At 37.8% G+C, this 14,738-nt stretch overlaps 1 protein-coding gene across 3 annotated transcripts in view; it reads right to left on the bottom strand.

The window, feature by feature from the left end:
- Window positions 1-14,738, bottom strand: part of LOC131891741 (uncharacterized) — a 30,373-nt gene that overhangs the window by 3,058 nt on the left and 12,577 nt on the right. For 2 of the 3 annotated variants that reach the window (XM_059241380.1, XM_059241381.1), the window contains 6 exons: window positions 6,058-6,154; window positions 5,757-5,984; window positions 2,642-2,851; window positions 2,308-2,563; window positions 2,171-2,232; window positions 1,924-2,099 (listed from right to left, as the gene is read on the bottom strand). In XM_059241380.1, the coding sequence (XP_059097363.1) occupies window positions 1,924-2,099; window positions 2,171-2,232; window positions 2,308-2,563; window positions 2,642-2,851; window positions 5,757-5,984; window positions 6,058-6,154 (1,029 nt within the window). Of the gene's footprint in view, window positions 1-1,923; window positions 2,100-2,170; window positions 2,233-2,307; window positions 2,564-2,641; window positions 2,852-5,756; window positions 5,985-6,057; window positions 6,155-10,210; window positions 10,455-14,738 lie in introns of those variants that run through there. The other variant, XM_059241382.1, reaches the window with a different exon arrangement.

The following is a 14,738-nucleotide window of genomic DNA, read 5'->3' as shown; positions in this document are numbered from 1 at the left end:
TAGCCAAGATTTTCATCACTTACCTCTACCTACCTGTCTTTGTACTATTTGTAACTCACCTCTTCCCTTTTTTCGTGTGCACTGAACCAATTCTAGTCATCTAGGTTGTGATATCACTAGTCGAATGTTTTATCGTTTTAACCATTTTAGCTTCTTCTTTTATTTCTTCATCCATAGATGTGTAAGTTGTTTACATACACAATTCTATTATTTTACAAGTCGACATGTCTTTGGGTACAACAGGATAGACTGACTGTGAACTAATCCAGGGACTCTAAAAAGTATCAAGTGTCCTTGCCTTATCGTGTATTGTAGCCTTTGCATTTTGATCCGTTTCTCAAGAACGGTCATTGCCAGATCAAATTGAAGCTAGCGGTTAAGTTTTGAAATGGTTTGATCTCGAACTTTTTTCAGTATTTTATGCATTTTTTTATGTATGTATGTATGGATTTCGGGCTGTTATGATAGGAAGAAATAAACGTAGGTGTTGAAGTCACAACGCCCAACAACTCCTTGTATCTATACAACATCTAATAGATTTCCAGACATGCCTAGATCATGAATTGCACACTAGGTGAATATTGATGGAGCTGGCAATTCTAAGTAAAAGGATCGACAGCACGTTTTTACTTGTTTTATCAATTCATAAAGGGTTATATTGTTGTATGTATTGTTTGGAAATGATTTATCATGATTATTTTAAGACGTTTGTGACTGTCCAAAAAAAACTCAACAAATGTCAAATTTGATTTGATAATGAATCCGAACTTTCAAGTGTTTTGTCATAAAATGCCCAATATAACCCCAATATTAATTCTGAATTTAACTTAGATCATGAAATATACATTATTAACTGCTAGGTATTGGTAACAAAGCCGTTTGTTTGATACAATGGAGGAGTAGGGGATGCGAGGAGGTAAAAAGAAGAAGTGTCTAAAACTGGATGGAGAGAGGTATCATCCAAATGTAGGGTACGTTTTAAACAAGAAAGCTTGGTGATTTTTATTCTTCAAATTTCTTCTCGGGTTTTTTTTACCGATACCGGGGAATGAGTTCCTCGTAAGCCATAACTGATTAAATATTTGGTCACACAATACGTTCGAGGGCATCCTTAAACGAAAGGCTGGTCGGGGATTGTTGATAAAAAACGGTCCAAATGTGGTTTAAAGCTTAAAAACGGATCATTTAGTAAGTATGTAGAATCGTCGAAGAGAGCACGGTAGCAGGTAAAGAGGGTTGGTGCTCAGTTGAGTACAAAGGAGGATTTTAAAACTTTCACCAACTTCTCATCTGGATGAAATTAAATCGGATTTCACACGTGATGCCACTTCTATCACTAACATTATGCTTTATTCCCGGGTTATGGCAAAGTTTGTGGAGACATTTCAAGCGCAAAGAATTGGGTCGCATTCGTACCCTACGTTGAATACTTTATAATTCTAAGGAGTGAAGTCTTTTCCAATCGCTTAAATTAGAGGTTCTAGCTTAAATGGTTCATGCTTGCGCTCTATCTTATAAAACTTTTTTGTACTTTTTCATTGGTTTCCTCTCTCATCGCTTAAATATCAATATGCTGTAAATGCAAGGTTAGACACCAGTCATAGGCCCCTTATGCTGCACGAAATACGTTTTACGTTCTACACTTCAAAGGTCGCATTGTCATTCAGCCTCTATCAAATTAAGGGCCTATTGGGGAAATTCCTTTAAATTGCATTATAATGCGCGTGTATTGTTTTTGGCTAATCTATCAAAGTCTTATTTTTGATTAGTGCCCCGGGTCACATAATGTCTGGAAAAGAATTTGCGTTCAAGGCAAGGCAAGAGCAGCTCCTTTAGCAATCTACCGTGCCTCTTCCCGTTTTCTTTGGGACGTTGCAAATAAGGGCCCTTATTGGGTCCGTGCACACTTCGGTTGTATCTTACCAATGCAATTGTGTCCAGAATGTAAATGAGAAAAGCCAGGACTTGTCGATGAAAATGCGACGAAATAAAAGATCCAAAGGGAGCAAAAAACACCACAAAAGGAACGCACACAGCAAAGAACTTCCACGCCTCAGGTTCCACCCCGGTTTCGGTCATCAATTGTCGCCAATAGAAGCCTATAACCCAAAGTGTGATTTAATTCCGAAGAAAAGCACCTTTCAACGTAAGCGTTGCTTTAAATACCCACCGACACAAGTGTTGATCGCCATGAGGATCACGGAAGTGGGCGTGGCCACTTTCTCGCTCACCCTGAAATGGAATAGAATTGACTCCGTGGATCAAAGCACTATCACAGATGATGTACTATTCCTCTAAGAATTTTACCGGAATAACAGGCTCAAGATGGAGAAGGAGCAAATATCAACACCACTCCCAGCAATAGCGCTGAAAATACCACCAATGAATCCAGTCATGATCAAAACCAAGGTTTGCCAGATGCCAAAATCGGGGATGGCATCGAACGTCTTCCGCTTGTGTTGACGATTCAACAAGTACAAAGAAAAGGCGAAACTGAACCAAACGCAAACAAAGCCGAGCTTCTTAATTGGGGGCGACAATAAATCATCCAACATCTCCAGACCTAAAGCAAAGGAACAGTTTTTATTTTTCTCGGCCATGTGAACTCAACAAAATTAAAGAGAGGCAAGTGCAGTCTTACCCAGAACCATGCCAAACGTAGCGCCAAAGCTGCAGAAGAACACAGAGCGCATTTCCAGCTTGATCTTCATCCAGAAGATGGTGAAGGCCGCCGCCGTCATTCCGCAAGATTGGATCATTAAGGAGAAATCTCGGGCCACAGCTGGTTTGATGCCCAAGGCCAAGGTCATGACTGGAAAGGCCACAGCTCCTCCACCTTCAGATGTCATTCCTTCAAAATGCCAGGAAAATTAATTTACAATGCCTCTACAGGGTTTCTAGAGCTTCTATTTGCTTTTGCGAGTGACAGCAAGAGTTCATCATGATGCTATTTGATAAACCCTATTAGGCAAATGAAGCAAAGGAAATCCAAGGAAAAAGGTTTGTGAAGAGAGATTCACTACCATTTCGCACCATGATCCAATTCATTTTTCCATATTCGAGTAAAATTGGGCTACAAAACTCAGAAAATGTCTTTTCTTTGGTGCACTTCTGTCACCACACACACAATACTTTTTGTTTCAACAAGCCGGTACATTGAAATAAATGACAAATTGAATATACTGTGCACAATACAGGTTGGCTGGGCCTGTTGTCAATTGTCCTGCGCCACAGAACGACATCAGCTGCTTGTTTTCCCTTCATTTCTCACGGGTAATAAATGGTTAATAGATAGGGGTTGTGGTTTTTTTTGCCTCACTTTTTAGGATATATTTGCATTTTTATTTCATTTTTTCTTGTAGAAGAATGATCAAGCCATTCGGCAAAATTATTGGATATTTAACTATAACACACCCATTTTTGCCGCCAAGCACATTTAAAGCGATTGCTCTAGAATCAAGTGCGGTTTATCGGGTGGTTTGGTTACCCATTAAATGCCAATTCAGGTCAGAATTAAAATGAAGATTCATGTTCAGATTATGAGATCTTGGAATCCTAGAATGATCTAGTGATGGTTATGGAAGTTTGCATTGAATAATTTAATAGGACAACTAAATCATATATTTAACTTCAAGAAGCGCCCTAGGGAGATAAGTATATTTTCAGGAGATCCAGAAGTATATTTTCAGGAGATCCAGAGAGTACATGAACGTCAACAATTTATAACGTCCATTTTAGTCTGACGTCAAAAGTAAATCGTGAAACTTTACCAAAATGAAGATTTTCTTTGGGCACAACCTCTTTGACATTCCAATGGGGGTTTTACCAAGTGTCCTCTGAATACTTGTGTTAGCATGAATTACATTTCTTTTATTCAAGTGATCTTTTTACTTTTGCGTGAGTTAGCTAAAATATTTTTGAAACACTAGTTCTGCAAAGTAGTCACCCTCAAAAAGATTGGAATGGCGTTTTCATACTGTTATTGCTTCAACTTCCTTTCCGCAAATCATTGTGGAGATATTACTTGAAAATGATGTCACTCACATAATAGAAACCCTATTAGCATGGCACATGTCTGATCAAAACACTTAATTAACACAATCGTCAAGTAAAATTCTTGCAACACGATTGTTGTTTATAAAAAATGTTGTTTACTTCTTACTTATCAAGATGAACTTCTAGCTCCAACAAGAGGAAAATAAATCTGCTCAAGGTTGTTCACTCTGATTTTGAGCAGTTTTATCGAACCAGACAACAAGGTGGCAACGGGTTTCTACCCAAAAAATGAAACTATCTAATCCGATCGGTTTGAGCGACATGTGAGAACAAGAATGCTTTCAATCCATATCTTGCCCCTCCCACCTCGTTTCTATCACAGTCAAAAACCTGATAGGTTTGCGCACTTTGACGTAATGCCATCCAAGTAATGGTTCTGGCTCAAGTCAGAAACAAGAAAATGATCAGTAGGGAGTGGAAAGATATTTTGATGCTCTATAATATGAAACTATATCCATTGAGGTGCTTGCTTGCCCCACAAGAAAGATCACAAAACGATGATTTGAACGGTAAATATTGGAAGTTAATGGTTAATTTTTATACCAGAGCCACAGAAAGAGTCTTATTCAGGTCAGACCTTCATGTGAATGAGTTGAGGTTGGCAGTGTTCATATGTAAATATGCCTTTTAATCAAAATAAAATTGCCATTCCGCCCGCTAAGAGATAGGAAATTCATTTCTGAAAGGAGCAGTAAATAATAAGAACAAAAGGATGTCGTATTAAACATACTAGAACCCTCAAAGCCAGAGATAACCACTCAATAGAAGCATCACAATTCATCTACGTTTAAAGGGTTTTCTCTATTTTTCCTAAATATGAGAAACGAGTTTCTTTTGTTATCTAAGATCCTTGCGAAATAATCAAATTAAGAAAACAAATTCATTCCAACATATGTTTTAAGACTAGGTTACAAATTGGCTGAACCAAAATAAATCGTTTTCAACCTACTTTTGTGAGACTCTTTGGTTTGTTGTTTGTAATTAATAAAGGACATTTTGACTTCTGATTTTGATCAAATTCTCAGTTTTCATTTATTTAGCTCTATATCAATAGTAGGAGATAATGTTGAAAATTCTTTTGCAATAGCTAGCCGTAATATGATAATCTTTCGCAGCAGAAAGCATTGTAAAAATCCATTTACTTCCGCATATCAAGAATACCTTAAAAAACCTGAGCAGATTTGCGTTGTTCAGATCAAATTAAAAATCAAAAATAAAAATACTTGAGGTTCACATTGTAAATCTTTATTCCAACCCAAACTGATATCATACAACGATTTTAACATGGAGCACCAAAATATCATGAGCTAAATAAAGGATACTACCCTGTTTTGGGTTCTTTGTCTCGAAACTTGATACGAAATCCTAATCACTAAAACCTCTTCTATTCTTATTATAAAACATGCACTAGAATTACTTTTTATTAAGTGCTGATCGGATCGTAGTTGACCTAACACCCAACCTAACATGCTTTGCCCATCTTTGGTTAAGGGAAATGTTTTTTTTCTCTCGCCTTTGTTCTAGAAAACAAAGCCATGCGGGCTTCAAACTTCATTCAGGCAACAGAAAGAAGTGCTTCAATCTAATCAATTCCTCGATGAACATGCACGCCCATGACAAATCCGGTTTGCCGAAAATGGCCCTCGTGGGCAACAAGGAAGTTCGAGGAAAAAGGCATTCATTTTAATACCGGAGCCTACCTGCGATGGTGGCACCAAAGATCATGGTGATAGAGAGAAGATATCGGTCGGGAAAGTACTGGAAATAGTTCCAGCGAATGGCCAGAGTCCACCAACACAGCTGGAAGAACACCAATGGGATGAGGATCCCGACCAAACGGCGATGCTTCACCAGGACCCTCTCGGTCCAAGGCGAATCCTCGCGCAGGTTCTCGATGGCTTTGGCTTGATCTGTGCTCAATTTTTGCCCTGAGAGGTGAGATGTCATTTTGAAAAGAGGATATTGATGTGTACGACCTACGTTAAGGATGAGGGGAAGTACCTTCGAAGAAGTACTTGATGAAGAACTTTTTAATCTTCTCCTGGATCCTTTGTGGTTTGGAGGCTTCATCTTGAGCCTGCTCTTGGTTACTTACAGCCTGAAAAGAAACCAAATCACTTGAGAGTACAACTCGCGGAAACCGGGCTGGACGTACATTTGCCTTTATTCATCGTTTATGAAACTTCAACGCAGTGCTTATTTTCAAACGATCCAATTAGTTTTAGCCAATAGAGTGACAAGACAAGACGATTGATTGTTTTGAAGTGCATTGTGGCTTTAATCAACGATAAGAATAGCCTGAGAGAGAATGTTGTATTTTGAAATTGATGGAAATCAAAAGAACAGGTTCCAAACCAATTTCCAATCGTCATTGAACTAGAATTACAATTACAGAGGTCTCCTTGTTGAGAGGCGATTTTTGCTTGACAAAAACAAAGTTTGGGAAGCATAATGTTTTATTGACCAAATATTGGTGTCAGGTTTGAAATGGTAGAAGATTTAACAAATATATATTGCCTTCTGTCTACTCTTTCTCATGTGCGAACAAGTGACATCCCAAAGGAAAGATGCTGGATGAACATGGGTTTTTACGTAAAGATGCTTACGTAAAGATAGATCAGCAAGGGTCAGCTGGGGTCCTTTATTCTTATTAGTGTGATTGCAACGGTGTAAAATAAATTGCTGACTTTAGGAGATTCAAAGCATTTGCATGCCAAGAGGTCATTAATGGAAAAGTCTTTGAATGGCTTGAAAAAATTTGAAAGTGAATTTTGGGTAAATTTAGGAACCCTGATAACATACTTCAGTGCAGGACTTGTTTTCTTTTGCCCATTCTATTGTTTGAACCTCGGAGACTCAAACAAATCAAAATATTTCTCTCACTCATTAGTATCTTGTTAGGCAAAGGGTTACTAATTTTACGAAACATTTATTTTCCTAGTTTTTTTTCGAGTCATTTAGCAAAGCATTGTGAAGACTCTTATCTCTTTTCCACTTCTGAGCGTTTGGCATACAAATGCTAGGAATCTTTTCAACTCTGAGACTTTTAGTGGTTTTTGGAGAACTATATATAACACCAGCCCCACAAAACCTTTCACGAATAAGGATAAGGGATCCGAGAGAAAAATCGTCTATTCGGAGAGAAGGAGAAGTAGCTGACCTGTGCTGATCTTTCTTCGTTAAGCATCTTTAATTTCATGGTCTGCTAAGAGGAGTTTATTTCATGCCGTCTTTTTCCAAGGGAATTAGAAAAATAACCTTAAGCTTTTGGATTATTAATACATCTTTCTGACTCCAATTGGGTTGAACTAGATACCAGTGCCTCTTTTGGCAGATGTTTTTACAATTCATTTGAGTCTACATTTAGATTTTATTCTTGAAATTACAAAAAGCTAATTTGAAACAAATCGCTGTTTCCATGGATGGAGATCGAAGTGTCTTTATTAGAAATATCGTAGCCCACCATCATGGGCCTAACTAATTAAAAATGAAATCTTCTTCAAACTTGACTTACCAGATTTTCATTTTTCACAAAACATATATCGACAAATTTTGCAATTAAAAGTGTACTAACACTTGAGAAATATACATACATACATGCATACAAAAGGAATAATCGAAAGGCGTTTATCAAGTTGCTTTTTTTTTCTCGCTACCCTACTATTATCTTTAAGACAAGATTTCTCAAAGCAGATGTGTTTATATATTTGATAGGGATTCTCAGGCCTGGTTTAGTCAATGATGCGCTTTTGTTCATTAGAATTGGTTTTTGGTCAAGTAAGACCGGAGATAGGACTTATGAAGCAGGTTTAGCTCGGAAAAAGGCGTTGGTCAATTTTGTCATTACCTTTCCCTTCAAGCTAAAAAGTCTTTCAGATATTATTCAACTTTAATTGTAACGCTCTAAAGGGTTTGGTCCAAGCAGGAATTTTTTTTACGACATTGCTCAAATTGCGAAGAGCATTCTTCATGCTAATTAGCACTGCTGGGGCGAGTCCGGACACGAATCCGGCAAAAGACTCGAGTCCAGCAGAGGATTCGAGTCTTTTACTAAAGTCAGGTCCAAGCAAAAGGACTGGTCTTGCGAAATTCTAAGGAAAAGTTAATATTTTGCTTTTTTTTTGACGAGTACTAGAATCTCTACTCGAGTCCGGGCTCGCCCCAGCACTATTGATTCGAGTAAACAAAATTCTTCATATTGGTCAAGGTTCTTCAAAAACTATTGAAGCGATTGGACTTAGGGAAAACTGAAAAATGACCCGAGCCGCGATTGGCAACAATCACTCTCTGGATATGATTAATGCCCTTTTGTGATTTGCTATTACATGTGAATATGTACCCACTAGACGAATGATGTTGGTCACGCTGAGATTGGCTTTACCTTAAGGGCAAATTGAATGCTTGAGGTGGAACTTTTGAGCTTCGTTGTTCACACTCAATTACCGAAGCGAGATCGGAAAAGTCAAAACGACCCGGACGAACGCCAATCAACCAGTCATGCATTACACTGTGCTTAAACCTCGAAAGATCACAAGCGCTCGGGTTAATTGTGGTCAGCCATAGAAATTTTTGGGACACATAGGAGCATATCAGTTATTAGCGGTGATTCACGAGTTTGAAAACAAAATTGAACCGGAAACTGGTTTGAATTGATAAAAGTTTGAGGCAAAATTGGCTTGAGACTTCCACATTTGGCTTTGGGCTTGAGGCAAAGCAACAATTCTTGGAGCAAAATCGTTTTGGGTTTCACACAAAAGACTTACGGGCCTGAACATTTCACCTTTGCATTTTTTTAACTTGGAGGGGTGCATTAGAGACAAATAGCTCTTTCTTCAAGAAGATGCTTTGGAAACGACTCAATGTTTGTCTTACTACTACTATCTTAGTCAGATGAAATAAATTCTTAATCTTTTGAAATGTACATAATTGGGGCCAAAGTAATAATGAAAAAAAATAACTCAACAGTCCTGATTGAGATCTTTGGAAAAAAATAAATATAAAATATTCAAATATTCATTGTTCCCATCAGCTGTTTCATCTGGCATCATGAGCAACCAGATTTGACAGACCTGGCTTCCAGGTGAAGGTAAGACGTGGTCTTCAAGATGGCCTTCAGATTCACTCAATGGTATCCTTTCTCTTATCCTGAGATAATAAGTGACAGGATTCATGATTGAATCAAATATTAAGGCTCAAATGAATATACTGTTTGATAGTTTTTTCATTTTGCTTTCTGATTTTGATAGGGAAGATAGATGAACCTGAAAGGCTTTTCCAGGAGCATTTTTTGGGGGGGTATCATTGTCATATTTTCAACTCTTGTTAAAAAATAGTAGCAAATCTGACTTACCCATCAAAGTCTGGAAAGCCCAAACCACAAGAGCCTTAGGGTAGACTGTTTAGTTTGCTTGCAAACCTTTTTATCAATATTTCTTTCAGTTTTATGGACTTTATAATTGTTCTCATATTCAACTTACGCCATAGTCTAATTCATAATATAAGTCTGTCGCATGGACTGAATGGTCATAGCTCAAATACAGTTGTAATGGGTAAATTTTTGATGTAAATTAAACTAGAATCAGCAGAGAGGATAGAATAGTCAGCAGATTTGCTGATTGTGTTCAATGAACGAAAGATAATATCTAAACTGTAGATATTTGTGTTACATTACATGAGGATTGAATGTGGCTTTAGCAGTGGTTGGTTGTTCTATTGTAGAGAATGACGAGTGAAATGAGGGGGACGCCATTTGTTGAATGCACTTTTCGAATTAATTAATCACTCAGGGCAAAAAGTATGCGTTCAACAATAGATGAATTTGAATTGGACAGGCCAGCACCAAAATGCTTTGGTTATATAAGCTAAAAGCACTGAATTTATTAATAAACCGCTGAGAATTGGCCTCAAACCACAAATATGATTTAGATTAAGATTAACTTGGGACTGTGACATTGCTTTTTTGATGCAACGACTACTCCTTGAAAATCTCATCATTTTCAATTTGACCAGCATTTGTTCAAATTCAGATGAGATCTTCTTTGCTTGCATCTTTTGTTTGTTTTTATTCAATACTAATTAGTCATATAGCATACGTCACACCAAGCACCCACTCAAACTTTTAAGAGAATTGTTTTGTTTGAACTTCTTAACCTACCGTCATTGATGTTTTCTGGATGAAGCAAGTTGTAGACTCAAAAGGTTTCCCCAATTTCAATAGGCCACTTCAGATGTCTTGGAAGAAGGTTCAAAAGCTACTAATCAAGTATTAAGCGCACGTCAGGACGTGAGTTATGAGCAAGTTGCTCCGCGACGATCAAATTCAAACTGAGCTTGGTCAGACCTCAACGATCCCCTGGAACAATGCTACTGAGCAGTCAGTGAAAAAACCCTCAAGGAAGAAGGAGGAGGATGCTTTGAGCACATGCACACTCAGGTAAGCACAGTACATACAAGGGGTACAGCTAATAAAATAGCAAGAGAACATCACATTCCTACAGGAAGAACGAGTGTGTGGATTGCAGACACTAGTAGGATAGATGTGCATTGGATCAGATAATCCATTCTGTGACCCAGCAGGGCAATCCTGGGATTGAAAATTCGTTTTGTTAAGGGTTTGCAAAGTATTAATGGAAAAGAGATGTTTGAGGTGTGTGTCCCCTTTAACTTTGAAGTCTTTCAGTCTTGAGCAGGACAATGAAATTTTGTGTCATCTAAATACGAAGACTTCAAACAGACGGAGGCATTTTTTTATCTCTTTAACAAGTAACTTAATCTAAAGCTAGCACCTCTTGTTTTCAAAAGCAAAACTTGGCCAAATTTAGGCCTTAAAATCTTGCATTGGAAACTTGGGAGCGATACGCCGAAAGAAATTTTCATTCTCATGTCCTCTAGATCAGCTCCAAAAACTTTTGTGAAATTCACTTTTGTGTAAAAATATGTAAAAAAAAACTGAAGTGTGTAACGCGCCAAAATGGCCAATAAGAAGTATCCTTGCAAAGAAGATATCATAACAAAGAAATTGACCAAGTATATTTATCTTGTAGCTAGTTCGTAAAGGAAAAGACTACTGTTCTTCACTCAGTGAAACATTTTGTTGTTAGATTAATCACTTATTTTAAAAGTAAGCATCAAGATTTGAACGAGGTCACTTTATAATACTCATACCCAATACAATTTACCTAATCACGTACGAAGACAATCGAACTTGCCATCAATCAATCTTTTAACATGTTCAGTGCCTATCTTGCCAATATATGTTTAGTGTCTTTGATCAATGAGATTGTGGCCCATTTCTTCCACAGAGGTAATCATGAAATGGCAGCAGTAAACCATTCAAAGTCATAGAGGTGTGTGAACGGATCGCGTGCCCGTAATAAAGCCCTTTCCATCCCTTACCTGGTGTTTAACCAACTATTTTGTTGTTTAGTTTCCAAATAGAGTAAAATCTCGTTTTAAGAACCTCGGTTATAGGTGCAATCCTGATATGAGCCCCATTTTCATTGACATCAACAATTTATGTCATAAATTCCTTCGATTAAAAGAACCAATTCAAGATGCAAAATCCGGATGTAGGGACTTTTTGGGGAAATGTAACAAAAGACAGTGTTTCGAGGTAGTTACAAGGCTAAACAGAAAAATTATTCATTTCTTCAAATAATAATAAAACACGATATGTTTGACGGTCATCATTGCTTAATGTGGTCGGAGTCATCACTCATTACTTGTACATGTATTTCATAATCCACCAGAAAATGCAGAGCTCGGTTAAAAGAATAATCCAGATTAGCAGCAACCTTTTTTGTTATGCTTTGAAAGTCCCCATATCCGGATTTCGTAGTATATCTTGATAGTTTCTATTGAGATTTGGAATGGAGAGGTTAAATGTCAGAACTATGGATTTCATAAGCAAATACATTGGCCAATGCTACAAACAGCAGGTAAATTTAAATAGGTTAAATTAGTATCTTAGATTCGAACTCATATTTTGGGGGGAATCTCCATCAATGTTCAATCTTTTAAAACCAGCCGAAAGATGACATCAATTGAATTTCTACCATTATCCCTCATATGGTGCACATATACGGGGACCTCAAATATTTTGAACAGAAACATAAAATTGCAGAACGGAATTGAACAACGACTTAGCCTCACTGATTGTTTGAATATAGCGCAACTTGCTTGGTAACCATTGCCCAAATACTTGCACTTAATCGCCAATTCAATTACCAAGCATTGAATGCACAACAATTCATTTTCTGCACGTTAAAAAATGCTAACATCTGGTCCTCTTCTTAAGCATGAAATCTACAACAGTTGGACGAAAAAGATCTACCTTCGGACTCACGCAAGTCATCATTAGGTCAAATGAAAGATTTTGATGTTCCCCTAAAGTACTCGTATACTAACGGCAAGAATTGTTCATTGTTCAGTTCATGTGTACGTACTATGTCTACAAATAGAGGAAGTGCCTGGTTTCCAGCATCAATGTCTAACTGTACATCTTGGCCAAAATTGGAGATGAAAGAGGTGTTGCAACGGCTAAATGAGATCAATCCCATTCACTCCTTGTAACCTTTCCAAGCAATCATTCTAAGCGATAATTCGTTTCAGTGTAACTGTTATGTTATGATTTGACAGGAAGTCCTCTGTCTTATTTGGGAATAACAACTATTCGTGGTGAGTAATAAAAGATTAAATAAAAGAGAGAACCACTGACCGTCATTGCCAAGGATCTTAAGTTCATGGAAGGCTCAATAATACTGGATCCAACCAACGAACCAAGAAAGAAATCACTCCCTCTTGAATCTTAAGGGGGGGGGAGGGTAGATTTTGGCGAACGACATATCGTAGGATAAGCATGTGCGGTATTCAGAAAAGAAATCTACTACCCAGATGTTATCACAATTTTGATGAGATCGGCTAAAATCAAGGATTACCAAAAGGCTTTTTTTATATCCAGGACATATTATGCGATTGCAAATAATTTTCACAAATCGTACAAAAGAATATCCAAGTAGCAAAACGTCAATCAAATGGCATGTTCAGAGCCTGGTTGATACAGCGTGCTGATAGGGTTGGTCAAATTTTCAAAATCAAGGTTGCCAGAAAACTTCAAAAGTGAAGGCTTGAGTTGCTCTCAAAGCTAAGTAAAAACTTAAGATTTGTCCACAAGGGTAACCCTGGTTTGACGTTAGAAGAATCAGGGTTGGGTTTTGTGGCTAGCTGATTGGTTTCCGGCATGCCAAAATTAATGTCTTTCACCATAATGAAATGTAAATTGACAATCCTAGTCGCAACCTCTTGGAATTATTTATTTGACCCCACCACTACTTCTGAGCCCCCAAGGTTGGGAATTTTTAGCCAAAATCAGTTGTTGTATGACCTAAGTACTTCAGACTGAGTCAACTTTAAAATAATTTGGACGTTCCAGCAAACATATGAACCAGCTACAACCAGTGATGCAAATTTAGCAAGTCAACCAGGTTTTAACAAAATGAACTTTCTTCATTGGGCTGCAAAAGAAGGGTCACCTTCGCAAGAACCTACTTGAGGTGCCAATCAAGCATCACTGACTCAGTCAGTGGTTGCGAAACCAGCAAACAAACATACCTGTCAAAGCTTGCCCAAATGTCCCCATGCTCAAAATATTTGGCAGAGAATGCTTTTGAATGACGACTCTGCCAACTCTGTGCTGTTACAATTGATCATTTGGGGACGTTTAGGCAAGCTCTGGCAGGTTCGTTTATCTGCTGGTACCAGTGTCCGTGATGCAATTTTGGGGCTTCAAACACGTTTTTGAAAAGCTGACCCTTCTTTCAGATTGCTATAGGAGGCAAGGTCAGCTTCTTTAAAACCAGACTGAAACGCCAATTTTGCATCACTGGCATTGTCAGACAAGTTTGTTTGGTGGTAACAGCGCTTGCCTAAATGTCTGAATAGAATTGGAGTGTTACTTATTAAATGTGAACATTTTATAATCAGTTGTGTTTTCAAGCCTGTACTTGAAAAAAACTAGGACGAGAACCACTCATTAAAATTAGCCAAATTATTCCCATTCCAACGTTTTGTGGCTTAGAGAAATATACAAATTGTTAGATTGTAGGCCCACCCTTACAAAACATTATGGGCCTAATGTCGTCCATTGAAAGCATCTCAAAAGTAGTTGGAATCAGGGGCAGCCAATGAGTCATATGAAACAAAATGAAAGCGAGCGTAAAGATATACAACTAACAACATTTTTTTAACCAAAACTTTTTGTAGTTATGCACTTTCAATTTTATCATTTTGGTACGTGGTGACAAAAAGTGTGACTTATGTCAACTTCTTTCATAATTTCAAACTAGCCTCTGTTTTGACCATTTGAGTGTGGAAGCTTAACAAGCGCACGTGCTTATTTTGGGAAAATAAATGAATGACCACCCCCGAATCCTCATAATTGGAAGTTAGGTCGTCCACCAATCGAAAAGAGAGTTCTTTCTTTGATAATTTCTTCCTTTGAAACGATTCCAACCACCAATAGAAGTTCTAGCCATTAGTGGGAGCCAAATGTCTACTTGCACCTAAACCGGCTGTAGACAGACAGTAGCGATTTCAAAGGGATCTGGATTGGTTATGTAACTACCCAAGCCATTCTTCAAGCTTAGGATGACAATCTTCCCTCCCAAGGTTCTTGTTCTAATTTG

The sequence above is a fragment of the Tigriopus californicus genome, chromosome 12 (assembly GCF_007210705.1).
Source record: "Tigriopus californicus strain San Diego chromosome 12, Tcal_SD_v2.1, whole genome shotgun sequence".
Classification (NCBI taxonomy): domain Eukaryota; kingdom Metazoa; phylum Arthropoda; class Copepoda; order Harpacticoida; family Harpacticidae; genus Tigriopus; species Tigriopus californicus.
This window is presented reverse-complemented; position numbering and strand designations above follow the sequence as displayed.